The sequence below is a fragment of the Anomalospiza imberbis genome, chromosome 16, assembly GCF_031753505.1.
Source record: "Anomalospiza imberbis isolate Cuckoo-Finch-1a 21T00152 chromosome 16, ASM3175350v1, whole genome shotgun sequence".
Classification (NCBI taxonomy): domain Eukaryota; kingdom Metazoa; phylum Chordata; class Aves; order Passeriformes; family Viduidae; genus Anomalospiza; species Anomalospiza imberbis.
In genome coordinates this window covers 14,911,029-14,937,898 of record NC_089696.1, presented here as the reverse complement: position 1 = coordinate 14,937,898, position 26,870 = coordinate 14,911,029, and the positions used below count along the sequence as shown (strand labels likewise).

At 49.1% G+C, this 26,870-nt stretch overlaps 2 protein-coding genes across 3 annotated transcripts in view; one reads left to right on the top strand and one right to left on the bottom strand.

The window, feature by feature from the left end:
* Nucleotides 1–958: 958 nt before the first annotated feature.
* On the bottom strand, nt 959–8,661 carry TEKT4 (tektin 4). The gene is made up of 6 exons (XM_068207256.1): nt 8,104–8,661; nt 6,481–6,551; nt 5,145–5,288; nt 3,583–3,805; nt 1,865–2,019; nt 959–1,305 (listed from the first exon to the last, which is right to left on the bottom strand). Exons 1-6 carry the CDS (start codon nt 8,620–8,622, stop codon nt 1,086–1,088), a joined length of 1,332 nt encoding a protein of 443 aa, XP_068063357.1. The 5' UTR covers nt 8,623–8,661; the 3' UTR covers nt 959–1,085.
* A 10,072-nt stretch (nt 8,662–18,733) lies between these two features.
* CACNA1H (calcium voltage-gated channel subunit alpha1 H) overlaps nt 18,734–26,870 on the top strand; it is a 158,122-nt gene continuing 149,985 nt past the window's right edge. Inside the window, exons 1-2 of one of the 2 annotated variants that reach the window (XM_068207249.1) lie at nt 18,734–19,097; nt 19,343–19,650. In XM_068207249.1, the coding sequence (XP_068063350.1) occupies nt 19,361–19,650 (290 nt within the window). In that variant the 5' untranslated portion in view covers nt 18,734–19,097; nt 19,343–19,360. The remainder of the gene's footprint in view (nt 19,098–19,342; nt 19,651–26,870) is intronic. The other variant, XM_068207250.1, reaches the window with a different exon arrangement.

Below are 26,870 nucleotides of genomic sequence, written 5' to 3'. Positions count from 1 at the left end.
GCCTTTAAGGATTTCCCCCCCCTGCCTTTGAGCAGCTGCTTTTTAAAGGTTAAAAATCCCTGTAAAACAGGAAATGATGGAATTTTGGTCTGGTCATTTTTCCCTGGTTATGGACACGTCACATATTTATCAAGTGCCCAATAATGGCTCCATGGCATTTCCTGGGGGAGCTGATGTGGATAATTATGGAAAAAATGATGGATAACAGCTCATCCACAGGCTTTGCTTCCAGGGAAAAGCCAGAACACAGCACCAGCTCCACACCCCAGTGCTGAAGTGGAAATTCAGGATTGCATTCCCAAGCTGGTTACATTTTCTATTTTTTTCTTGAAAAAAAATTAAAATTAAAAATCCTTGGATTTATCTCAGCTGGTGCCATGGATTGGGAGTGGTTTTCCAAAGGGCAGATTGGCATCAAACCTGGAAAAATTGTGGAAAATTTTCTTTTTTTATTAATAATGTCTGAGCAGCTTAAATTCCTTGCTGAGTGGGTGATCCTCAGTTTTATTGCTCTCATTTAAAACTATAAATATTTTATTTCCGCCTGGATATTGTTATTATTACTAAGAAATATTCACTCCTACTCCTTATTATTCCTAATAAATGTTCACTCCCATTTAATTATTAGGATGAAATCCCCCCAAAATAGGCACATATGCTATAGATAGATTGCAGATGGAAGAAATTGATTTTAAGGCAGTTTAAACTCTGGTTTATGGCTTTTATTAGAGGAAAGGAAAAAAGGAAAGGAAAGGAAAGGAAAGGAAAGGAAAGGAAAGGAAAGGAAAGGGAAAGGGAAAGGGAAAGGGAAAGGGAAAGGGAAAGGGAAAGGGAAAGGGAAAGGGAAAGGGAAAGGGAAAGGGAAAGGGAAAGGGAAAGGGAAAGGGAAAGGGAAAGGGAAAGGGAAAGGCCTTAAAGCATTTTAACCCAAGTAGAAGAAAACTGAGTGAACACAACATTTTAATATATAATTTCTCAATTTATTTCATATGAAAGCTCCCAGATTTTTTTTCCACACTTGCCAATGGCTCAACAGAAAAGAAGGAATAATTTTTCTCCCGGATTTTGCAGGCCGAGTAGAGAAATCACTGTTTGTAACTGGCCACCTTCAGGTCCACGGGGTAGCGAACTCGGTAGCTCATGCACTTCTGCTTGTCAATAAAAATGCTGTTGGCTTTGACAGCGATCTCCTTCTCCAGCTTCATCCTGGTCTCCTCCAAATTCTTCAGGTTCTGCTCTGACTCCGTCAGTTTTCTCTTCAGGGCCTCCAGGAATACTGTGAGTTCTTCCACTTCGCTCACCAACCTGGAAGGAGTTGGGTTAAGTCATGAAAAATCAGGGGATGGTGATCCAAGAGATTGGATTTGGGGTGAAGATTAACTACAGAATCTAAACTTCATCAGGAAAAATCCTCAGAAAAATCCAAGAAAAGATTGGACTTGGGATAAACATTAACTACAGAATCTGAAATTCATCAGGAAAAAATGTCAGAGAAATTGCTCAAAAAGATAAGATTTGGGATAAAGATCAACTACAGAATAAAAAATTTATCAGTGAAAAACGTCAGAAAAATCCAAGGTTGGATTTGGGATAAAGATCAACTACAGAATCTAAAATTCATCAGGAAAAAAATGTCAGAAAAATCCAAGGTTGGTTTTGGGATAAAGATCAACTACAGAATTGAAAAGTAATTTCTGACTTCGAGTAAAAAAATTAAAAGTCATGAGGCAAAAAATGAAAAGTTGTGCTGTAAAAAAAATTTAAACCTTCCCAAAATCACTTTGGGATGGAACAGGAGCCTTGGAGGAGTTGATTAATTAGCTAAGTTGGGGTTAATTGCCTAAACTGGGGTTGATTTAACGACCTGAACTGGGGCTCATCCCTGCAGAGCTCGACGTTGGGCCGTAAGGATCTGTCGTAGAGCCTGCTGTGAGCCACATTCAGGTGAGCTTCCTTGTCCCTGATGGCATCTTTCAGGTTCACAATGTTGGCTTCCTCCTCCCCAATATCCTTCAGGACCTGGAGAGGAAATCCAAGGGGAAAAAAAAATCTTCAAACAATGATAAATATCATCCCTCAAAACATCTGTTCATGGTGAAGCGGTAAAGTTTTCACCACCAGTCTGGAGAGTCAAGTGCAACAAGAATAATTTTCATTTTAGATGAAAATACAATTAATTTTATTTTATTTAAGATGAAATGCAAGAATTAAGGTTAAATACAAGAATTTGACCTGCTTATTTTTAATGTTACACTGAGAATCACAGCTTTAGTTTAAATAAACCAGAAAATATTCTGCAGCCTCTCCCATGCCCCAAAACCTTGGGAGAGATCCCAAACCTCTCCCATGTCTCCTGTGGGATGAAAACATATCCCATCTCCATGGAGTGCTTTGAATTGTAAATTTTAACTGGAAATCCAAGAAAAAAAATCTATTTACTCTGAAGGAGAGCTGCTGATCAGCTTGGAAATACCTGGTTTTCTCAAGAAAATGGAAAAGACAGGAAATCCTGAAATTCTTCCCCTCATAACCATTGATACACATGCAAAAAATAAAGATATCCAGCTGTCATTCCCAAATCCTAAGGAATTATTACTTTTTCCACACTTGCCAATGGCTGAAAGAGAAAAAAGGAGCTGCTCCGTATTGGGAAAGGGGAAGGGCCCAAAGCCACCCCTTGTTCATAGGAAAAATAAAAGTACTGTGGTGGTTTTGATCTCTTTATTTTTATTATTACATGGAAAATCCCATTTTCAGTCTAAAAAGAAGCAGGAAATATTCCCTCAAAATCTCTTCCATGTGTTCTGTGGGATGACAACACATGCCCAGCCCAGGAATTGCGACCATGGGCTAAGGAATGACTTTTTTCCCACATTTCCAATAGCCTTGCTCCAGAGATGAGGAAAAGCTTTACTCCCAAAGTTTTTAAAGAAGGAGCAGGACATAATTAAAAAAAAAAAAAAGCAGTAAATAACTTTTAAAGAGCACAGAATTCCACATAAAATCCACAGGAGGAGCTACTCCACGTTGGAGGAGGCTGAAGTCACCTCCCAGGTTGACTTCACTGCCATTCCAGAAAAATCTGGGAATCCTGGCTCAACCAGAGCTCCCTGGTCAACCAGTTTTAGGGTTTAATTCAGAATTGAGGTGTTTTATTCAGGATTAAGGTGTTTAATTCAGGATTGAGGTGTTGTTTAATTCAGGATTAAGGTGTTTAATTCAGAATTAAGGTGTTCAATTCAGAATTAAAGTGTTTTATTCAGGATTAAGGTGTTTTAATCAGAATTAAAGTGTTTTATTCAGGATTAAGGTGTTCCATTCAGAATTAAAGTGTTTTATTCAGGATTAAAGTGTTTAATTCACGATTAAGTCGTTTTATTCAGGATTACAATATTTAATTCAGGATTAAAGTTCTTCACTGAACTCCATCCCACCAAAAAGCACCGAGATCACAACAAAACCCCGAAACCTCTCCCCGCATCCTAATCTGACCCAAAACCACTTCACCCCGATGCCGATGAACCCGTTTTTTTGGGCGGATGAACCCGCCAGGCTGCCAGAATCCCACAAAACACCCCGGACCTGCTGCAGGTGTTGCTCCAGGCGCACTTTGGCATCATGCAGCTCCCTGCAGCGGATGCCGAAGGCCTCGTCGCTCGCCGCCCGCTGCATGCGCAGCTCCTCGGAGGCGTCGTGGATGATGCTGTTGATCAGGGATCGGAGCTGCGCCGATGCCAATTTTTCCTGTTCCGCCCTGGAAATGTTGTCGTGGCTGAACTGGGCCCAGGATTTCGGGGTGGAGGCGCTGGAAGAACAAGGAATGGGGTAAATTAGGAGTTTTGTCCTTAAAAATTGATTCTTTCCCTGGGAAAGCGGGATCGGCTTCTGGTTGGTTTGGCTCTTGTGGATTTCTTGTGAGGGGTAGGATTAATCCTTCAGTGAGTTAATAAAAATTGTCAAATAAATTAATAAAAATTCTTGGGTAAATTAAGTATTTGGATGAATCAATTAAAATCCTTGAATAAATCAGTTAAATCCTCCAATAAATTAATAAAAAATATTGGATACATTAATAGAATATTCTAATAAATCAATAAAAAATCCTCAAATAAATTAATGAAAATTCTTGAATAAAATAAGAAACATCTTCTAATAGATCAATAAAAATCCCCAAATAAATTAATAAAAATCCTCCAATAAATTAATGACAATTCTTGGTAAATTAATAGAATATTCCAATAAATCAGTAAAAATCCCCTAATAAAGTAATAAAAATCCTCGAATAAATCAGTTAAAATCCTTGAGTAAATTAATAAAAATTAGTGGATGAATTAATAAAAATCTTCTAATAAATCAATAAAAATCCTCAAATAAATCAGTTAAAATATTTGAATAATTTAATAAAAATTCTTGGATAAATTAATAAAGTGTTCTAATATATCAATAAAAATCCCCAAATAAAGTAACAAAAACCCTTGAATAAGTCAATAAAAATTCTCAAATAAATGAATAAAAATTAATAAACTCTCACTCCTGTGGCTTCAGAGGGAACTAAAGCCTGAGATAAAATCAGTCCAAGTGCTTCCATCTTGAGCTAAAGCTGCTCAAGATGTTCACACACATTTTTTGTCCAGTCTTGGCAAATAAACTCAGGAATATATCCAGGATTTACAGGCTGGAAATAAAAAACCCAGGATCTTGACAGGCTGGAGAAGGGAAGGCTCCAGGGACACCTCAGAGCCCTTCCAGAGCCTCAAGGGGCTCCAGGAGAGCTGGAGAGGAACTGGGACAAGGGATGGAGGGACAGGACACAGGGAACGGAGAGCCAGGGACAGATGGGATATTGGGAAAGAATTCCCTGTGAGGGTGGGGAGAGGCCAAAATACAATTCCCAGAGAAGCTGTGGCTGCCCCATCCCTTGGAAGAACCCAAGGATGGAGTTTGGAGCAGCCTGAGATGGTGGAAGGTGTTGGGATTGGAACCGGATGAGCTTCCAGGAACTTCCAACCCAAATATTCCACGTAGGACATCCAGCACGACCCTTCCATCCATGGAGCAGCCTCGAAGCTCTTTCCATGCCCAATCCCAGCAGGGACTGAGCGTTCCAGGTGTGCTGTTCCAGGGGGATCCTGGGAATTACTCACTTCTCCTCGAACTTGACGGAGCTGGGGTGGAACTGGACGTTGGTGCTGTCGGTGCAGTAGCCGACGCATTTGTCGTCGATGTGATACGTCTCCACCTTATCCGACCAGTCCAGCTCACAGTTCTCCTTCTGGATCCGGTTGGATCTGGAGAGTTGGGATCACAGCTCAGCGGGAAGCAAGAGGATTCCCAACCCATCCCTCCTGGGGAAGCGCAGCTCCAGCCTTTGTGTTCCACAGGGAAATAAGGCCACGAAATTCCTTGTGGGCGGGAAAATCCCAAACTCTCCCTTCCTACCGCCGTGTCCTGGAAGAGGAGCCTGACTGAGATGGGATTTTGGGAAAAAATTCCAGTGTGAGGGTGGGGAGGCCCTGGAACAGAATTCCCAGAGAAGCTGTGGCTGCCCCTGGATCCTTGGAAGTGTCCAAGGCCAGGTTGGAGCACCCTGGGATTGTGAAAGGTCTCTGCCCATGGAACTGGATGATCTTTAATGATATTTAGATTAAAATTGCTGCTTTGTTGTTAATTAGAGTAACACATCGTTCAGTTAATTATAATTATAATTATTCTAATTACAAAAGCCTGTGGGTTGTTATCAGCTGATAACACCAGGTGTCACTCTCAGCCAAGGAATTGGGAATTCTCTTGGAAAATGGGAATAAAATGAAGTTAAAATGGGACTAAAACTGGACTAAAATGGGGCTAAAATTATCTTAAAACAATTAAAACCCCCAAATTAAACTCATTAGGCTCTTCTCATACTCTAATTAATATAACAGAGCTACTTTATATTAATTGGCATTTACAGACATTTTTTAAAAATCAGTATTTCTTTTACCAGGTGGAAAAGGAGCAGATTAAAGGATTTTTTAAAACTAAAATATGAAGTTGCCAGCAGTTAATTCCTTTATATTGACAGATTTTAGGATACAACAACATCTTTCCAAAGGGTTTGTCAGAAATTCCAAGGAAATAATCCTTTGGAATGGCAAGGAACACCCGGCCTGGCACAGAAATTCCAGATTTAAAGTTCACACTGACATCTGGTGGCAAAAAACTTCCTCTTGGAAAGCTCCTTTGAGCCCAAAAATCCCTTTAATAATACAAAGATATTCCCAAGAAGATATCCAGAGGATATTTTTATAGCACTGGAATTTAGTGTTGGAAAACAAATCCAAAAGAGTTGTGGAAAGCAGGAAAATTTATATCTACCTGAAAATCCAGAGGTTTCCAGGTTTAAATGGAATTCCCACAGCTCCTAAGCCTGGCCTGGCTGAGATCTGTGTCCACCTTTATCCCAGGAATTATTTGGCTGAAGAATCCTGGGAAATGTTTTACCTTATCTGGGTGGTGGCTTGGATGATGGTTCTTTTCAGAAGATCCCGGATATCCCGGATCAGATCCGCTTCCTAAAGAAAAACAGGGACACTTCGTGGATCCAGAGCAGGAAACACAATACTGAGGAGCAACTTGTGGATAAATCCTTGAATTTCCTTATCTACTCTCACTTTGTTATGGTAAAACTTGGAATTTTGGAGTCACCAGATCCTGAGGGAACTCAGCTCTAAACCTGTGGAGGCTGAAAAACCTGGAATGCTTCAAAAGCCTGGGAATTCTGTGGATTCCATGAAAAAGTCTGAGTGTTACCCTATTATGGAAGGAATTTTTCCCTGGCACAGATTCCCAGAGAAGCTGTGGCTGCTCCATCCCTGGAATGTCCAAGGCCAGGTTGGACAGGGCTTTGAGCAACCTGGGACAGTGGGAGAGGGTGGGAATAGTGGGAAGAGGTGGGAATTGATGATTTTTAAGATCCCATCCATCCCAAACCACTCCACGATTCCATGATCACATCAGATTAAATGGAATCAATTAATTCCTTGCTCAGTTTTGATATAGGGAAAAATCAGGGAATATCCCCATGCCTGGAACCAGGTTAATCAGGATGGACTTGATAAGCTTTAAAGTCTTTTCAACCTAAAAGTTTCCCTGATTCCCTGAATTTTGTAACAATTCCCACTTGGAAATATTCTACACCAACTCTTCCCTATTTATAACTGGAAAAACCTCTTAAATGTTGATTATAAATCAGAAATTACACTCAATTCCCATTCAAAATATTCCTAAATCCTATCATGCCCTCTATGTGGAATTCTAGAACATCCTGAGTTGGGAAGGAGCCAAAGGGATCAAGAAATTCCTGGCTTTTCCCAGGATAATCCCCAAAACTCCACCAGGTTTAAACATTTCAGTCTGATCCATATTTTTTGAATATTAATCCTCTGGTTTAATGAGTAACTGATCATGAACCGACTCTGATTGGAGGCTGCAGGTGAATAATTATTAATTAATTTATGGGACATTGGAATAGGTATAATTCCAGGATGGAAAATACCCAAGCCAATGTGGGTTTTGTAACATCAAGCACAGGAATGACACTAGAATTTTACAGGAATCTTGGTGACAAGGTTGGATCATCACCTTGGCAAAACTCGGGAAGAATTAATGACAGAAACTGCCAAAATTTGGTCAATTTGCGCATAGGAACAGCTGAGGAATATCCCAGTATTCCTGAACTTTTGGATTGTGGTGTTTTAAAGTGTAACCTGCAGAGAGGAGGGGATTTCAAGGCGAGTAGAGAAGGAATTTATGCCAGAATAGGGTTTTTGTGTTGGTGCAGGAAAACTCCGGGTTGGTTTTGTTGGGGTCTGGGCTGAGGGAGGAGGGACCTGCTCTCCTCCAGCCACACTTCCCAAAGTGATTTGAACACTTTTTAAACACAGCAAGGACTGGGAAAATTCCTTGGAGTGACACCGGGAGTGTCGGAAGGAGCACCAGTCCCCGGAACGCAGGAGACACTTCCAGCAGCCGCAGTTTCACCTCCACATCGCTGCTCCTCATTTCAGCGCTGTCACCAACAGGGCAGCAGCGCCAGGGCTGTCACCAGCCTCAGGTGCTGCTCACCTTCAGCAGCTGCCTCTCCACCTCATCGATCACCAGGTCCGGGGGCTGCCGCCGCTCCCGGCACTCCAGGTTATCCACGACAACCGCGTAGGGCACCTCGGTGGCATCGAGCGCCCGCTCCAGCCGCAGCTTCTGGGCCGCCAGCAGCTTGGTCTCGGCGTCCAGCTCCATGATCTCCTTCTGCAGCTCCATCCTCCAGAAGTGGGTGTCCTGCAGCCGCTGGCCCAGGGTGGCCTTGGAGTATTGCTGGGCTCGCTGCGCGCTGGCGGCCGCATGCTTGACCAGGCGCTTGGCCTGGGCGCGGCCGCGCTCCGCCTGCTCGCCCGCCGTGAACGCCTCGTAGCAGACGCCCGTGTTGCGGCGGTGCCACTCGGGCAGCTGGTATTTGGCGGTGCGGAAGCCGGCCATGGCCATGCCGCAGCAGGAGCGCGGCCTCTCGCTGCGGACCACATCGCAGATCTTGCTGGGCAGCGGGCAGGAGGGAACGACCGCGGGCTGCGGCTCGTCGGGCTGCGCCATGGCGGAGCCTCCGCCGCGCCCCGCTCCCGCCCCAGCGTCCTCCCCTCACCGCAGCAACCAACGCCAAGGCGGGCCGGCGACTTGATGGACAGCCACGAGCACCAATCAGAGAGCGGATCCGCCCCGAGAGCGGCGCTGATTGGTGGAGGAGCGGTCTGCGCCCGCCCCCACGCGGCTCGTTGCCGTGGTAACGGGAAGGCGGTTGCGGTTAAATGGGGAAGGCTGCGGTGATGGCGCCGAGCTGCGGAGGGCTGAGGGGAAATGCCGGGGATTTTGGGAGGGTGAGGGCACCTCGTTCCAGGAAGGAAGGAAGGAAGGAGGGAAGGAAGGGAAGGAAGGGAAGGAATAGCTTTTGGGTAAGGCTGTGGGACCAGTCTTTGTCTCAATGTCTCTGTTGTCTACATGCTGCTGGAGGAGCGTCTCAATGTCCTTCCCAAACTGAGGGGTCAGAGCTGGACACAGCACTCAGGGTGTGCCCTCACCAATGCCCAGTACAGGGGAAGGATGACCTCCCTGCTCCTGCTGGCCGCACCATTCCTGATCCAGGGCAGGAGCCATTGGCCTTTTTGGCCACCAGCGCACACTGCTGGCTCATGTTCAGCCGGCTGTCCAGTGCCCCCAGGTCCATTTCTGCCTGGGCACTGCCCAGCCACACTGTCCCCAGCCCACAGCATTGCAGGGGCTTATTGTGGCCAAAATGCAGGACTCGACACTTGGATTTATTCAACTTCATCCTGTTAGACTCTACCCATCCTTCCAGCTGCTCCAGGTCTCTCTGCAAGCCCTCCTACCTTCCAAGAGATCAACACGTGTCCCCAACTTGGTGTAATCTGCAAAGTCACTAATGAAGGACTGCCGCCGTGCCTGCCCTGAAGTTCCCTGGCTTTGCCTGCCCGGCTGAGGCACAGTCAGCAGCGGGGGACACTCTCCTGTTTCTCGATGAGATCTGGGGAGTGGCTAAGACAGAGCGCTGCACTGTTTGCCTTGTTAGGAGGAGAGGCGGCGCCCGAGAAGGTAATGAGGGAGTCAACTCAAGGCCAGGGAAGAAGTCTCAGGTTTAATGCAAGCTCCGAGGAGCTCCGAATGCCATTGTCCCAGCGGCCGAAAGAGCCCTCGAGGCTTTCACAATCCTCTTAAATACGAGGGCAATAACCAGGGGGAAGGGATGCCCACCACCCAGTGGGGGGATTCGGGGGAGTGGAAGGCGGAAAGACAGACAGACACACAAACCAATGGGGGAAGTTCAAGGGAGGGACCTCTGCGCCTCATCCACTCACTGGATGCCCAAGGTGGAAGATTCTGGGCGAGCGGGATGGGGAGCCAAGTGATGGACAGCGTACCAGGGAGAGGACAGGGGAATGACTGAGCATTTTCAGGGAGATTGGCATTGAGGGAAAGGCGGAAAAGCTCAGGGTGGAACCACTGGGAGTAAATGGGGGGTGAAGGGGCAAACCATTGCAGAACTGTTACAGAGATATGAAAACACAATACAACAAAGGACTCAATCCCCTCATCCATGTCATCAGTGAAGATATTGAACAGAGCTGGCCCCAGCACAGAGCCCTGAGGGACGCCACTGGTGACTGTCCCCAGCTGGATGCAGCTCTGCTCACCACCACTCTCTGGGCCCCTGCTGGTTTTAGGCTGCTCAACTGAACACATTTGTGCTCTTTGTTCTGGTTTTATTCCCACATATTCGTTGTTGAGGCCTTTCCTGTGACTCTGGTCCGGGCAAAAAGGGAAGAAAAGGGGGAAGGGGGAAAGGGGAATAAAAGGGGAAGGGAAGTTTGGCTCTCCTGCAGGAGATGTGGATCTTGATGAGATTTGTGGAATTCTCTGCCTTGGGAAAGGTGCATTTTCCAGCTGGCAGAACTTCGGGATGAACCTGGCAGGTGTGGGCAGAATTCCTGGAGTTCCACAGGGAATCCCACGCTCCAGGTGGATTTTAAAAGCACCTCCCCATTCCTGCAGAGCTTGGGGGATCGCTCCTGTTTTGGAAAACTGAGAATGTACAAAACAAAACAGGATTTGAAGGGAATTATTGCTCAGATTCCGGCTTCTCCCAACACTTCAGAGCTTCGGGGGCAATTTTGGGAAGGATTATGGATATCCCTGCTGGACTATGGATACCCCTGCTGGATTGCAACAGCTGGAAGAATTCCAGCCTCCAATCCTCCTCATGCTCTGGAGCTGATTAGCTCTTGGAATAATCCCTGGAATGCGTATAATCCCAGGTCTGTTCCAAGGTTTCGGATCTTTTCCAAGGATAAATTGGATCGGATGGAATTTATGGGATTTACTGTGTAGGGAAGTGCTGATGTAATTTATTTAATTCCTTCATGGAAAAGAGGGATAGAGGATTTTTTGGGATGCTGGCAGCAATTTGGGAAGGGTGGATGAGGGATAAACCTGGATCCAAAAATCATCCCTGGGACAGCTCAAGGAAAGAGAAAAGATCCTGCCGCTCCTGTCTTTCCAAGTTTTCCAGCCTAATAAAAGGATCAGGGATGGATTGATCCTCCCGGGGAGGGCAGAGGGACACAAGTGTCCCCTCATCCTGGTGTTCCCGTGCCCCTCATCCCAGTGTTCCCCCATTCCCGCTTTTCCCGGCACACGTTCCTCCATGTGCCTGCGGCGCCGCTGCCGTGCAGGAGCCGCTCGCCCACGCAGCTCCAATTCCCCGTCTGGAGCAGGGAAAAAAACCTGGAGCGATCCCAATCCCAACATTCCCGGCTGGCTGCTCCCAGTGTGGGGGGACAGAAGAGGGGGGCACTTCCAAGGAAATTTTGGGGTTAAGGAATGTGGCTGTGCCACAGGGAGGGATTTTTATCCGGGCTGGGGGGGGGATTCGAACACAGGGATTTTATTCCCAGCGTTTGGAGCAGGAGATTCTCCGGGATAAAGGGGAAAGTCGGATGTGCTGGGATTTGGGGCGAGGCCACGAAATTTGGGATTTGGGGAAGGAAGGGGGGGGTTTGAATATTCCAGGTGTTGCTGGCTCTGACCCCAGCACTGTGCCTGGAGTTTTGTGGGATTCCTTGTTTTTCCACTCAGGGATCATTCCTTGTTTTCCATACAGGGAACATTCTTTGTTTTCCAAAGCAAATCCCTCTTTTGGGAGAGGCCACACAGAAAAGCAGGAAAGGAACAGGAGCTTCCCTATAAAATATTCACCGGCTCAGCTCCGCTTGAGCCTCCTGAGGAATTTTGGGATCTGGGATAATGAGGCTCCACTGCTCTTCCCGCATTTCAGCCTCCTCCTGGCTCATCCCTTATTAATGTGCCCTTTCTGTGACTTTTCAGGATGACTCTTCCTGCAGGAGCTTTTGATCCCTTTGTTCCTGCTCGAGGAAGGGAAAGCACCACTGGAAAAATGGGAGAAGGGAATTTCCTTCATGCAATTTGTTTGGATTGATGGGATTTTATGGAGCATCCCATTGCAGCCCTGCCATGGATGGAGACACTAGAATTTTTTCATCCCAGCCGGGACAACATTTTTATGGGCAAGAAGGAGGAATTCTTTTCCTCCTGGGATAATCTGGAGCACAAGAGGAGCCTCCTGGAAAAGCTTTCCCATTCCAGGAGGAACCTGGAGGCTCCTGCTGCTTGGATCATTCCCAGGATGGATCATTTATCCCATTTCCACCTCCTTTTTTATCCAAAAATCCCACTTTTTTGTGGGATTGACTCTGGAATGGTCAGGCCGGGATGATCCTGGATTGCTCCTGGAATGGTTTGGATTGGGAAGGGATCTTAAAGCTCATCCCATTCCAACCCCAACGCTTCCCATCATCCCAATCTTCTTCCAGCCTTTCCTAGGACACTTCCAGGGATCCAGGGGCAGCCACAGCTTCTCTGGGAATTCCATCCCAGCCCCTCCCAGCCCGGAATTCCTTCCCAATATCCCATTTATCTGGCAGTTGGAAGCTATTCCCCCTTTTCCCATCATTCCATACCCTTGGGAATATTCCCTCTCCATCTTTCCTGGAGATTTCAATCATTCCCGCCCAGCTGAGGGGATTTTCCTGGGAAAACCAGGAAAGGTGGTTTTATCCCACTTTTTAAATGCCGGGAATTCTCCATCCTTGGAACGGAAAGAGGGAAATCCAGGAGAGTGGGAACACTGGGAATTCAAACTGAGGGAAAACCGGGAGCAGGAGCAATTCCAGAGGGAGTGAGGTCAGCGGGAATCCTCGGCAGGAAAACCCGGCTGGTTCCCATGGAAACGCCCAGCCAGTATTTCACACTCCACGAGTTTAAAGTCGGCATTCCATAAAAAAAAAACACGGGAAAAACCCAGGGAGGGAATCCTGAGGGAACCCCTCCAGTACCTTTATTTTTCCTTCATGGAATGTTTGGATAAATAGGAACATTTGGGAGTGGAGCACAATTCCAGGGAGCTGCTCCCAGTTCAGACACTTCCAGGTGATTTTCCAAGATTCCAGAGGGTTGGAATCATTTTGCCATGGGATAATCAGTGGCACAAGGAGCTAATTGGAAACTAAAGGAATTTTAAGGGATAAATGAAATAAAATTAAGGAAAAAAGGGAATAAAAGGAGCCTGGAGGTCAAGAATCCATAAATTCCTGATTTTCTTCTTGGGAAAAATATGGAATTGCTGGATCTGGGAGGAAAAGGGAATTTTAAGCAATGAGAAGTTGCCATGGACAACTAGAATTCCAGCCCCGATGTGGGAATTCAGGAATTCCTGAGTGGAGCAGGGATTCCCTTCCAGCAGCAAAGCCCATGGAAGAGAGAAAATCAGGAGATGCAGCTGGAAAATCCAATTTAAAAAGAATAAAAAAGGCAAAATTCCCAATTTGGAGCTGTTGTGGATCCTGAAGGGTTGGAACTGTGGGAGAAACGGGAAGGGGTTTTCTGGGATGAGGTGGGATGGGTGGGAATGGGAATTGACAAAAATATTCCATAACTGATCCTCAGAAAGTCAAATAATCTGGAATTTTGGGGATTATTCCCAAACTCCAGTGGCAGCACTGGGCTGGGCAAATTTGGGAATTCTCTCCCCAGAGAGAATTCCAAAAGAAATCCATGGATTTAGCCATAAACCAGGAGTAATGATGAAACTGGATTGGGAATTTTTTATTCCTTATCTCCTTTGGGGTACACCAGATTGATTTATTGGAGCCAAAATATCCTAAAAATCCCCTTTAAATGGGAAATAATCCAGGAATGAACCCCAAGGAGAGCTCGGAATCTTGGGAAGCTGCTCCAGCTTTCCCTGGGAATCCTGCTGGAATGAAAGCCCCTCCGCAGAGCAATCCCGAGCCTTTGGGATCACAGAATTAGGGAATGGTTTGGGATGGAAAGCTCAGCCAGCTCCATCCCAACATCCCACAATTCCAGGTTGCTCCAAGCTCCATCCAGCCTGGCCTTGGACATTCCTAAGATGAGGCAGCCACGGATTCTTTGGGAATGCTGGGATTTTAGGGAAGCTGTGCATTCCCATCACGGAAAACGCAGTTCCTGACAGAATTTGGGATGGAGGCCGGGCTGGACATTGGGAAGAGGAGAGCGAAGCAGATAAAAGGAAATTTCCCAAATTGTCCTTGGAATGTGGGATGGCATTGGGAAGAACCTCCCAGGTCCTGGAGGGAGCTCATTCCTGCCCTTTACAATCCCACATGAACCCCGTTATCCTGCTTTTCCCTGGCTAAAACTCCCTCTGGGGAGGCTCCTTTCAGCCTCTGGATCATTCCCAAAGATTTGTTCTTATCCAGGCTTTTAGAGCCAAACCCAGCTTTACAAAGCTGGGCTTTAAAGCCGAACCCAGGCCCTTGGAGACAAAGCCGGGCTTTTAGAGCTAGAGATGGGCCCTTAGAGACAAGGCTGGACTTTACAAAGCCAGGCCTTTAGAGCCAAAGCCAGGCCATACCTAAGCCGGGCTTTCAGAGCCTAAGCCAGGCTTTTAGAGGCCTCCCATGAATATTTTAGGCCAGAGCAGCACAGGGATGAGGCCGGTGAGAGCTGCAGGGATGGGAGATGCTCCAGGGGGAATTTTCCAGAATCTTCCAGCTGGATTTGCTGGGATGAGCTCGGATCCTCCAGGGTGTCCTTCCCTCAGGGTCTGGAGCACTCAGGGAAAGTTCTGGAATGGGAAATGTTTTGCCTTCTGGAGTTGGCATCAGCTGTGATTTCATTGCCGTGTGGGCTGGAGGCTCCCAGTTTTCCTGTTTTTTTGTGGATTTGGGAGGGAATTCCTGGCTCTGCAGCCCCTCTGCACCAGGAATTCCAGGGGCCCTCAGAGCTGGGGCTGCGTCTCCTCATTTCTATCCCAGGATAATCTGCCAAAAACAGAGCTTCTGGAGCTCTCACCTCATTTTTGGGATCACCAAATCATTTGGGCTCGTTTGACCCCTCCTGCTCCAGGTTTTTAGAGGCCAGATAAGGAGCTCATCCCAATTATCCGTAGAAAAGATGATTTCCCTTTTTTCCAGCTTCATTCCTTCCTTGTTATCCCAAAAAAATGAACATCCAGGCCAGGAGGCCAAGGAATTTCCCAGATAGCAAAGAGAAATTAAATTACTTTATTCCCCCCTGGCCCAAGGGGGTGAATTCCTCCCTGAACTCATCCCTGAGGATTATCAGGAATAAACTCCGACTTTTCCAAAGTTTTTAACCTGGCCCAAAGGTTCCCTGACCTTATTCTGGGCTGAAAATTCTGATTGGAGAAGTGCTGAGCTTCCCAAAAAATAATAACGGCTTGGAAGTGGAATTCTGGGAATTGGAGGTGCCGACCTGAATTTTGGGAATGCAAAGTTTGGATGAGGGAAGGAACTTTGTAGGGAATATTTAGGAAGTGCAGGTGGCTTGATTCTGGTTATTCCCAATATCCAAAATTCCTTTAAAAATGGATTTCCTGGAAAACACCAGTGTTGCCTTCAAATTTCCATCTCCTGGTTTTCCCATGTTTCATGAAATCCTGGGAATGGTTTGGGTGAGAAAGGGATAAAGCTGATCCCATTCCAAATCTCAGGTTGCTCCAAATCCTGTCCAACCTGGCCTGGGATTTTTCCAGGGATGGGACCACCCAGCTTCTCTGGAAAACAGAGAATTCCTGCCATGGCTCTCCCACTGATTTTGGATATCAGCTGGGATAAAACCCATAAACCCCTGCTTTTTCCTCATTTATTTCAGGGACAGGGTGATACTGAGAGCTCTTGGAAGCAGAGAATTCCAGGGATTTGGAAGCCCAGGGTTCAGGGGCTCCTTCAGGATCCAACCGGCTCCAAAGGAAATCCACGAGCTCATTCCCTGCTCCTGGAAATTCCCGTGAGGATCAGATCATATCCAAGGATTTTCCCATATTTGAAGGGCAGCCCCAAATCCTTCCCGGCCGGGTTTTCCCGGTTTTCCCTGGAAAAGAGGCTGCCAGCAGAGGGCACACAATCGATGGAGATGGGAACCTGCTCCCAGCTCTTCCCGAACCCCTTCTCCAAGAGGACAAATGGAGGCAGGAAGCGACATTCCCGAGGTTGGAGAGGGTCGGGAATAGGATCTGGGATCCACCAGAACTTCCAGGAGTTTGGGATGTGATTATGGATCAGAAATCCCTGGCTGCTCCTTCCCAGGGATCCAGGATCCCTCAGAACTTCCAGGTGCTTGGACTTTAGGATCAGAAATCCCTGGATGCTCCTTCCCACGAATCTTGGATCCCTCAGAACTTCCAGGAGTTTGGGATGTGATTAAGGATCATCAATCCCCAGCTCTTCCCTCCCAGGCCGGGTGGGAATGCCATAAATCCCAATAAACCAGCAGAGCCGGTTAAAGGAACCGGGAGTGATCCATAAAAAATCATGGAAAGAGCCAGATGTGACTCCCAGAGCAGGAGCAAATCCTGGCTGTTGTTCCCTGGCACCTTTGGAATATGGTTTGTCCTTCCTGATCCATCCTCAGCCGGAACATTCCTTGCTCCATCCCAAACTTTAGCAGGGATGCAAATTCCCCTCTGGATGCACTCCCTGATCTTGGATTTGACTTTGAGGCTGGAAGGGAAAAGCCGAACAATTTCTCGGATGGAAAAGTGATTGGGAGGCTCTGCAGATCCCAAATTCAATGATTCCTCCTGAAACATACAGAATTTATTCATCCCAACATTTCCTGGGTGGATTCCTGGCTGGATGAACTCCTCCAACTCATCCAGCTCTCCGTCAGCATCCTGGATAATTAATTTCAGGAATTAGCAGCAATTCTCTTGGGTTTGGGATTTGGTGCCACCAAGGGGGAAAGGAAAAGGGAAAGGGAAAGGAAAGGAAAAAGGGAAAGATGCAAAATAGGGATTGCATCAGAGATTCCACACTTTGCTCCCAGCTAATTCAGACAAATCCTAAATTCCAGAGTGAAGATGTGGCTGGGAGTTGGTGGAGCTCTTCTGGAGTTTCCCACTCCGGAGTTCTCCAGTTCAGGAAAAAGACTTTTAGAAGGAAACAGGAGGTGGAGTCAAATGGGAATGGGGAGAAGAAGGGGCCAAGCAATGCCTCGACCCCATCCCAAAGGCAAGCAATAAAATTCCCAACTTTCCAGCAGGGTGTCAGGAGAGCAGGATGCTCCTGGGAATGCTGAATCCATCCCCAAATCCATCCCTGGAGGAAAGAAGCCCACACTTTCCTGGCATGAGGATTTATTCCTTTCCATAATTCCTGAGGATCCCACAAGGAATTGGGAGGAGGAGGGCAGATCCTGCTCTCTTTATTCCAGAGTTTATTCCATTGGGTTGGAATTAGTTAAAGTTGTTTTTTTTCCACCCGGACACCTTCCACTATTCCAGGATGCTGCAAGCCCCATCCTTGAACAATTCCAGGGATGTGGCCGGAGCAAGGATCCTCCTCACCATTCTGGAATTCTCTTTCCCAGAGTCAGGAATCCCAAAAGCTTGGGAAACAATGGGACTGAGACCCCCAGGTGAGCTGGAAACCCCAAATCCTTCAGAATTCCCACAAACTCACCCCGGTTTTCATGGAAAACATCAGCAGGAAGGGCAGGAAAAGAGGGAATTCAACCCCAGGGAAGGAATTCAAGCAGAATTCAACTGGAAGATCCTGGTGATTCCCTTTGGGTTTTCCCGTGTGCCTCATCCCAATCCTTCATCCCATATCCCTCCTACCCCCGTGGCATTCCCGCAAGCAGCCCTGCAGACAGGTTGGATCACCCTGATGAATTTTTGGGAATGCTTGCATTCCATCCTCGAGGTCTTTTCCATTCCTCTCTCTCCTGCTTGGCAGGGTTTTTCCCTTTGTATCCCACACTAAAATTGTCACACCCCGTTCATCCCAACCTGGGAACATCCCATAAAAACCTTGGAATCGCCGCTAGATCCCAGCTCTTCAGGAGCCCCATTAGGCTCAGCTTTGGGTGCTTTGAAAGCCGCCTGACCTCTCTTCCCAATCAATTCCCAGTTATTAACCGGGAGAACATCGGGAGCTGCATTTGCAAATGGAATGTGCTGCTGGATAATGAACTCCTGAAAACATTCCAGGGGACGGGAACCCATCCACTCCCGGATTTCAATCCCTTCCGCGCACCCCCAACCTGAGAGAATTCACGGAATTCCAAGGAATTCAAAGGGATAAAACTTCCCGAGCGGAGTTGAAGGGCTGGAGCCTGTGAGGACTTTCCCTGAGCTGTTTCCTGGGATGCCTGTGAGTTTTTTGGGAGTTAAACCCTGGAACAGCTGAGCTGCGAGCTTAGAGCCGAGCTTAGTTATTAAACCGCTTCTACCTCCCACCTGGGCTCAGCCAGGGGCTGGGGGAGCGCCGGGAGGGGCGATCCCCCCTTTCAGGGCTCCATCTCCCTTTTTAGGGGCGCATCCCCCCCCTTTTTGGGATCTCCCCCCCTTGGAGGTGCCGGAGCCGCGCAGCCCTCGCGGGATGGAGCGGAACCAAACCCGCACCGCCCGCTCCAAATCCTCTCCGCCCGCCCGGGGATGCTTTGGGGAGGGTCCCCGGCTCGTTGCCCCCCACCCATGGGTGCCCTCCCGTCCCGCAGCGCCGCGCGGAGCCCGAACAAAGGCGGGGGAGGGGGCGATGCGGGGCTGCCCCGGCTCCTCCCGGCCCCCGCCCCCGCCGCCCCCGCTCTCCCCTCCCCTCGCTCTCCCTCCTCCCCCGGTAAATCCGAAGTTTCCTGTTGGGCACGGGCGAAGCTCGGCGGAGCTGCCTCCTCCTCGCTCCTTGGGATTTACCGTCGGGAGAGGCTCGGGAAGGGCCCCCGCCACCTCCTCTTCCTCCTCCTCCTGCTCTTCCTCCTCCTCCTCCTCTCCCCAGCCTTCCTCCATCCTCCATCCCCGCGGGCGGGCGCCGCACGCCGAGCCCCAACCCCTCCCTTCCCCCCGCTGGATTTTGGGGGTGTCACCGTGCCTGGGGGGGGCTCGGCCACCCCCCGGAGCCGCGATTGTCGCCGGTCCCATGTGAGCTGCAAGGCACGGCTATGCCCCTGGGGACACCGCGCTCCGCCCAACTAAGGTAGGACACCCCCCAAGAATCCGCCATCCCCCAAAATCACACGCCAGAAGGCTCCTCCAGGGGGTCCCCGAAGGGTGGGGGGCACCCCCAGCTCGCCGTGGGGGGCGGGAGCGGCCGCGCCCGGGCGGAGGCTCGACCTCCCCCCGCCCGCCTTTGTTGTGGCTGGAGCGCCGGGACCCGGCGGAGCATCCCCGGGAGCCGCGGGGGAGGGGGCCCGGCCCTGACCCGCTGCCCTCGCCCCGCAGGTGCCGCTGGCCGCGACCATGAGCGCCGGCGAGAGCCGCGAGCCGCCGCGCCCGGCCGAGGTGCGGGTGCCCATCACGGCGCTGCCAGCGCCGCGCCGCCCCGCCGAGCAGCCGCCCGAGGATGCCGGCAGCGGCTCCGGCAGCGGCTCCGGCTCCAGCAGCGGCTCCCCCGGCCGAGAGCCGCCCGCCGAGCTGGGCTCCGAGGAGGAGGAGCAGGTGCCTTACCCGGCGCTGGCACCCACCGCCTTCTTCTGCCTCAAGCAAACCACCCGCCCGCGCAGCTGGTGCCTCAGGCTGGTCTGTAACCCATATCCTTTCCCTCGGGACACCCCCCGGGACACCGCGACACCCCCGGGACCCTCCCCGTGGCCGGAGCATCCCGGCGGAGCTGCGCGTCCCCGCTGCCGGCAGCGCCCGGGGATGCCACGGAGCCACCGGCGTGTCCTCGGTGTGTCCCCAGTGCCAGCTCGGAGAGGGGGACAAGGGGGATTTGTGGCAGCGGGACACGCAGGGAGCGTGTCCCCCGTGTCCCCCGTGCTGGGGACACGCCAAGGTCCCGCAGCGGCTCCGTGCGAGTGTCCGGGACGGGCAGGACGGAGCCGCTCGGTGGGTGCGGAGCCGCGGCCCCCCGAAATTCCCAGCGGGAAAAATCCCTCAACTCCACTCGCGGCTCGCTGGGATGGGAATCCTCGCAATTCCAAAGGCGACCTTGATGTTATTGGGATGCCGGGGGGGATCAGCCCCTCCGCTGTTTATATAAGAGCCGCGAGTGCACGGGAGCTTTCCCGACCGGGAGAAATGGAGCTGGAGTTGCTTTGGGAAAGGCACATTCCCGAAAAGTCCCCTCCGCTTTTGTTCTGCTGCAACTTGCAGGGAAGGAAGGGAACAGTGAATCCCTTAAATCTCCACCGTTGCCGGTGTCCTTTCCCGGGTTTAGGAATGTTAAATAATCATCCAGCAGCGTTTTCCTCTGGCTCGTGACATCCAGGAGATGGAATTTTCCTCGGAATGCTGGGTGCGAGAGAGTTGTCAGTTTGTGCCCAGAATCTTTGGGAAGTGAGCTTTTAGCACAGGCATTGTGTGGAGAATTCCTGCTTTTCCCTGCCCCCCATCCCTGCCTGCCTCTCTCCCCGTTATTTATTAATTTATTAGCCCCATTATTTATTAATAAGCTGATTATTGATCTGCCTCAGCTCCCCACACAAAACCCTGGTTCTCCCCAGCAGCCGGCCCAGCAGGAATTGCACATTCCTCCCGGAATGCTGCCCCTGGGTTGGGAGCTGCAGGAATATTTGGAGGGAAAATCCCATGGATTTGGGGCTCCTTTTGTTTTGCACAAAATGTTGACCAACTTTGGTCCTGTAGCGATTCCTAAAAACACTCAGGGATTCATTAAGGGTTGGATTTAGTCAGGAAAAATCCCTTTCCCAAATTCTTTTCTCTGGAAAATGGAGTTCCTTGGCCCCAGCTGATTTCTTGGCTCTGCTCTCGTTGGGTGAAGTCTCTGCTTGCAGCAAATCTGGGCTTAAATTCCTCTTCCTAAAGTGCTCCTTGCTGGTTAAGCCAGGCCTAACATCGCCAGTGCCCTCCTGGGTGCTCATTCCAGCATTCCTGAGAGCCTGGATGCTGGAAAAAAGGGATCTGGGGCAACTGCAATTGGGAATAATGATTCCGTAAGAAAAGTGGGATGGAGCTGGCCTTGGGGAGGGCACTGTGTTGTCACAGGCAGGAGTGAGTCAGGATGGATTTATTCCCTAATCCAGGTGCTTGTGATGGAAAACTTTGGGAGTCTGTGGGAGGAAAAGTCGTTTCCTTTGGCTTTGGGGGAGTCTCTGGGTTTGGCATTCCCAAAATCTCCTCTGGCAGGAGGAGAATTCCAAGGCAGGTGTTTTGGGAGAGGGTTCAGGTGTGCTAGGGCTGGGCTTGGATTTTCCTGTTGGGAATTCCCAGCAGAGCACCTGCCTTTCCCAAACTTCCCCATCTGACAAAATATCAGCTGGAAATGGGGCTGGATTGTGAACAGCCAAGCAGGAATTCCATAGAAATCCCAGGATTTCAGTGCTGGTGTGCTTGGATGGCAGCAGGAGGGATGAGTTCCTTGCTGGGATTTATTCCTGTTTTCCCAGTCTCCAAAATCAAATCCTTGGATTAAATTTTTCAGGAAGAGCTGGTTAGGATTTTTGGAGCCACCTCAGAGCAGGATCTGGGTCTGGGTGTGTTGGATACACCTGGAAACGGGGAGCTTGGGAAAAATTCCATGGAGTGGGACACTTGGGAAGCAGCTGGATGAGGGGATTGGAGGAGGAGCACGGCTGGATCAGTGCAGTGAGGGCTGGAATTTCTGGGAGATTTTCCACAGGGAAAAGATCCCACAGAGGGAATTTCTGGCTGTGTGGGTTTGGATTCTCTTCCTGCCCTTCCCGAAGCACAAATCCATAAATCAGGAAAAGGAGTGTTGGGTTTTCCTTAGGATTTATGTAAAGGAAGGATGGGAATTGGGAATGCTCCCAAAATCCTCAGATCTTCCCGATGTGCCCTTCTTGGATGGGGCTTTTTGGTTGTTTTTTCCAGGGAAGTTGTCCTTGCTCCCACTAGGATTGATTTGGTGGGAAGAGGGAAAGGTCTCGCTCTGTGCCCTCCAATTCCCATATCCCTCTTTTCCCTGTGCTTGCTGGTTTGGGAATTCTCCTCCTGTGAAATTCCAACTCCAGGGTCCAATTTCCAGCAGCTCCTTTAGGCTTATCCCATGGGACACTCTGGGAATGGAGCTGCCTTCTGACGAGGCACCCAAAATTCCAACTGTGCTTCCATCCAATAAACCCCATGAGGATCTCCCTTTCCCACCCAGATTTTCCAAGAGCTGCCAGCCACTCCAGATATTTTTGGGAATCAGAGCTATCCCAGCCCTGTGGCCCAGAGCAGGTGGGAATCTTCCCAAAAAACGTGATTTGTATGGAGCTTAAGCAGGAAGGGGTCACTGGGAGGCTTTGGAATGGCTAAAAAAAGCTGGAGCCGGGTTCTGGAGGGGACAGGTGGGGCGGGATCAGTTTACGGAGCCGGGACCGTTCCCGGGAAACATTCCCAGCCGGAGGCATCAGTGGGAAAAGGGGGATGGGGCAGATGGAGGAGCTGCACTTGGGGGTTTCAGCCTTCGGGAATGCCAAGAACAACCTGGGAAAATGATCCTGGAATGGATCCTGCTCTGCCTCCCCCTCTGCTTCCAGAGATTTGGGTTAATAATGTATTCCAGTTGAGAATTCTTGAGGAAAAGTGCTGATTTTGGGGGGTGGGAGCACTAATTAGGAATGTGTTAATTCAATTAATCCGAGCAGGGTCACTCTGATGTCACTTCTGCTGTGCAGTGGCATTCCCTGGATTTATTCCTGGATTTTATGAGCTCAGGAATCTCTTCCTGAGCTCCAGGGTCACCTCCAATCCCAATTCTCACCCCAAAATCACGGATCACAACACACAAACAACCCAAACATCATTTTTTGGGATACAAGTCCTTATCCAAATGGGATTTTCCCTCAAATCCAGTTGGATTTTCCCTCTGTTTCCCTGCTGGGCTTTGAATTTCCCCCTTTTTTTTTTAATCCACATAAAATTGGGAGCAAAGTTATTTATTTTCCTTCGGATTGGATCTCCTACGTCTGTTTATTTCTGGAGGGCCGTGGGTGGCATTTTGTGCTGTTCCCACGGGGATCTGGGATTTGCCACCCCTCAGGGTCATTCCATGGCTTTTCCCGAGTGGATCCATGGAAAGTCAAATGGGGTTTCCTTGAATATTTGGGATTAGCAAGGAAAGGGTGAATCCCTGGATGTCCTTGGGAGGAGTTGGAAGCACCTCCTGGATTTTTGGGTCATGGATGTGACCCTGGATGGGCTCTAATGTGGAGGAAAGCTTGGAATCCATCCCGGGACATCTCCAAGGGGCTTTCCCTTTGGAAAACTGGGAAAAATGGGATGGAGGGATGGGAGGCACAGCACTGGGAATCTGCTTCCAAGCCTGGCTTTTCTAGGATCCCTTTATCCTAATCCATGTTTTATTGCCAATGGATTCCAGCATTATCCATCTCTGCATCCCCAAATCCAGGGTTTCTCACAGAAAATAGGAATTCAGTGATTCCAGGGTGGTTTTGGGACTGCTCCTGATTTAAGTGACAGATTTTCCTGGGCTGGATATTCCCTGGAAAATCCCCTCCAGTGCATCTCATTGGATTTTCCTGAAGATTCCTCATAATCTCTGGGAAATATCCTCAATTTATTCCCTATTCCAGACTAATTTCAGGGCAGGCTGATTCCCATTTTCCATGGTATTTTTGGATGCATGGATCCATGGAAATCACAGACTCCACTTGGCTTTTCCAGTTGCCTTCAGTTCCTCCCCTCAAATTTGCTGGAATCAACAAATCCCATTCAAGTTTGGAGTTTGGTTTGGAATTCTGGGTTGTGGATTGAGTCCAGGTGTGTTTTCCAGCATTTCAGGATGGCAAATTCCTTGGAACTGTGGACCAATGTATCCCAGGAGTTGAACTGGGAATGCAGCAGATCGCAGGCTCCCGCTCATCCCTAGGGTTGGATCTGGGGCAGCAGGATCCCAAATTTTCCATGGATATTTCCTGAATGACCATTCAGCTTCTCTGGGGTGTTTTGCTGGTTTTGGGGATTTCTTTAATGGAAAAATGGGATTAGATTGATTTAAACTCACCTTTCCCTTGGCTTTGTGTTTGGGCACTCGGGCTGATCCCTTTGGATCCCTGACTTTTCCAAGCTCCAAGTGGAATAATTCCATTGGGACAACAGGGATCGCTCTTGTTTGCAGTCAGTAAACTGGGAATTGGGATTTTCTCCCCATTTTTGCATGGATTTGGGATTTGTTTCCCAATCCCTGCTGCAGCCAAGAATTCCTGCTGCCCATTCAGAGTTTTCCCTGGATTTCCCCACTGGTTCCCTGTCTGGGCTCTCCTCGGGCTGCTGAAAATTCAGGAGGAATCCCAGGGATGCCCATCCAAAGCCATCCAGGTGTGTTTTCCTTTAATCCCTCGGAATTCCATCCCCTGGAGTGCCTGCGCAGTGTTCCAAGGCTGGAATTCCTCATGTGAGGAATATTTTCCGAATATTTACACAGATGTTGGAAACTCAGATTTTGCTCTTAATTCTCAAGGCAGCAGCTGCTACTTGGGGCAAATCCCTAAATCCCCAATCCCTAAATCCTTGGGATTTTAAGGAAAATACACTTTAGAGGGAATATTTTGCTGCTTGGGATATGAAGGAAGTTACTCCTGGGTTATTTCATTATCTCACCTAGGAGTTAATTCCAGAACTTCCTATCCTTTTCCTGAAGCAGCACGGGAAGGGAATTAGAGGGTGATGAGCTCCGTGTCCAGGGCTCTTCCCGACCTCCCTGGAAATCCGGGAATGGTCACTCTTGAGTGGTCTGCGAAACTTTGACAAAAAGCAGCTGGAAAAGACAATTTTCCCTTTTTTTCCCAGATAAAAATCCGGTCTGGGCATTGCAGCAGGAGCAGGGATTTGGCAGCGGATGAAATGCTCGGTTCTGGGATCTCATTTTCCCTCTTTCCATGGACAGATGGGAATTGTGTGAGCTCACAATGCTCCCAGTATTTGGTTGTTTTTCCCTGGAATGCCAGAGGAATGGGATGGCTCTGTGTGTGCAGCTATTCCAGGCAGGAATTCCAGCAGGGTCTCTGCTCCCAATCCCTTCCCTCCATCCCAGCAGGGAGGATTTGCCTGGATATTAAAAATCCTGGGAGATCTTGCTGGAAGCAGGAGTTGCAGTGTGGGTTTTTGGGATATCAGCCCCATTCCCAAGGGATGGAGGACATTGGATGGATGTGACAGACAGGGATGTTTTGGGAAGAGCATCCCGTGGGATTCGTGTGGAGCTCATTGTACCCAAACTCTCTGATCCTCTCTGCGGGTTTGTCTGGATTTTCCTGCTGTCCCAGGAATTCCTGGGAGATTTGGGATCAGAACACAGGTGTTTCCATGGATTTCTGCTCCTGTCTCCGAGGATATGGAGAGAAGGAGGAACTGGCACGTCCTTTATTGGGAATGACAGGGAGGGAAGGACGGGAGACAAAGCAAAATGTGGGATTTGGTGCCACAAGTGGGAATTCTTTGAGATTGGGAAAGGGCTCATTCCAAGGCCTGGCAGCTCAGGTGAGATGGAGCTGTTTAATCCCAAATCCCAACCTGCCAGGGATCCCAAATCCATCTCCAGCTTCCCTTGGGACAGAGCTGAGGGCAAACAAGGCAGGATCATCCCTGCTGGAGTCACCTTAGGCCCGAGTTTAAGCCAGGCTTAACCCTGCCTTTCCCGAGACCCAGGAACAGGGAGATTCAAGAATTAGGGAGCTGGGAGCAGGGAGATTCAGGAACAGGGAAACTCAGGAATCAGGGAGTCTCAGGATTCAGGGAACCATCAGGGAATGCTCTTGGCCCGGCAGCGTGTCCTGATCCCAGCTCCTGCTGGATGTTCTCCAGGACTTCTGCACATTCCAATGGCTCCTGGAGGCTCCAGTGCCAACAATTCCTGCTGCTCCAGACATCCCTGGGATTCTGTCTGCCTGGGAATGCTGGACCAGAATCCCTAAAAAGGCTCCAGGGCTGGGGCTGCCAAGAGGGATGAGCTTGATCTGGCTGCGCATCCCGTGGGGTTGGTTTTCTGGAATTCTCGGATGTGCTGCCCTTTCCAGAGGGTTGGGAAGCCAAAAGCTCAATCTTTTCACCGGGAGCCTGTCCCAAGCTCCTTTAGACTGGATGTTGGGAAAAACTTGGTTTTTCCATGGAAGTTCTCACCAGTCCATAAATATTGCCAGGAATGGGATCTCCCCAGGTTGGAAGAAACTTGGATAAATGTGGAATTATCTGGGATGACCTCAATGCTTGGATTTATATCCTGGCAAGTCCATGAATTTCCAGATGATGTTTGCAGAGGGCTGGACAAGTTTGGGACAATGGCAGGAATGACAGAATTCCCACCAAAGGGGCCGGGCTGGATTCCCTTTGGAATGGTTGGAGTTGCTCTATCCCAGTTCACAAACTGGTGGCCCAGGCCAGAGCCAGCAGCTCCTCACAGCCTTTGGAACAGGGATCCTGGAATATTCCCTCAAGTGTCACTGTTAGACATAAATCCTTTGGATCTGATCCAGGTATCCCAGATTTTCTAGCAGTGCTTTTTGGGATCGGTGCTTGGGATCTGAGCATTTTCCACCTTCCTTCCCGGTGTTCTGGAGCATCCCTTTTATCCCAGAGCATTCCTGGATTCCCAGAGCATTCCCAGTGTCCCAGACCAGGCTCAAAGAGAAATCCCAATTGTTATAAAACTCCTCTGGAACAGTTCATATTCCAAGCACAGCCTAATTCCTTGAATTGTGTAGGGAAAATCCTAGGAGTGGGGTTGGGCTTAGCTCTGATTTGGGAAAGGTTTTGGAATTCCAAAGATTTACTTTGGAGGAAAAACGTGTGGAACAGGAGGAAAAGAAAGTGAGGAAAAGGCTCT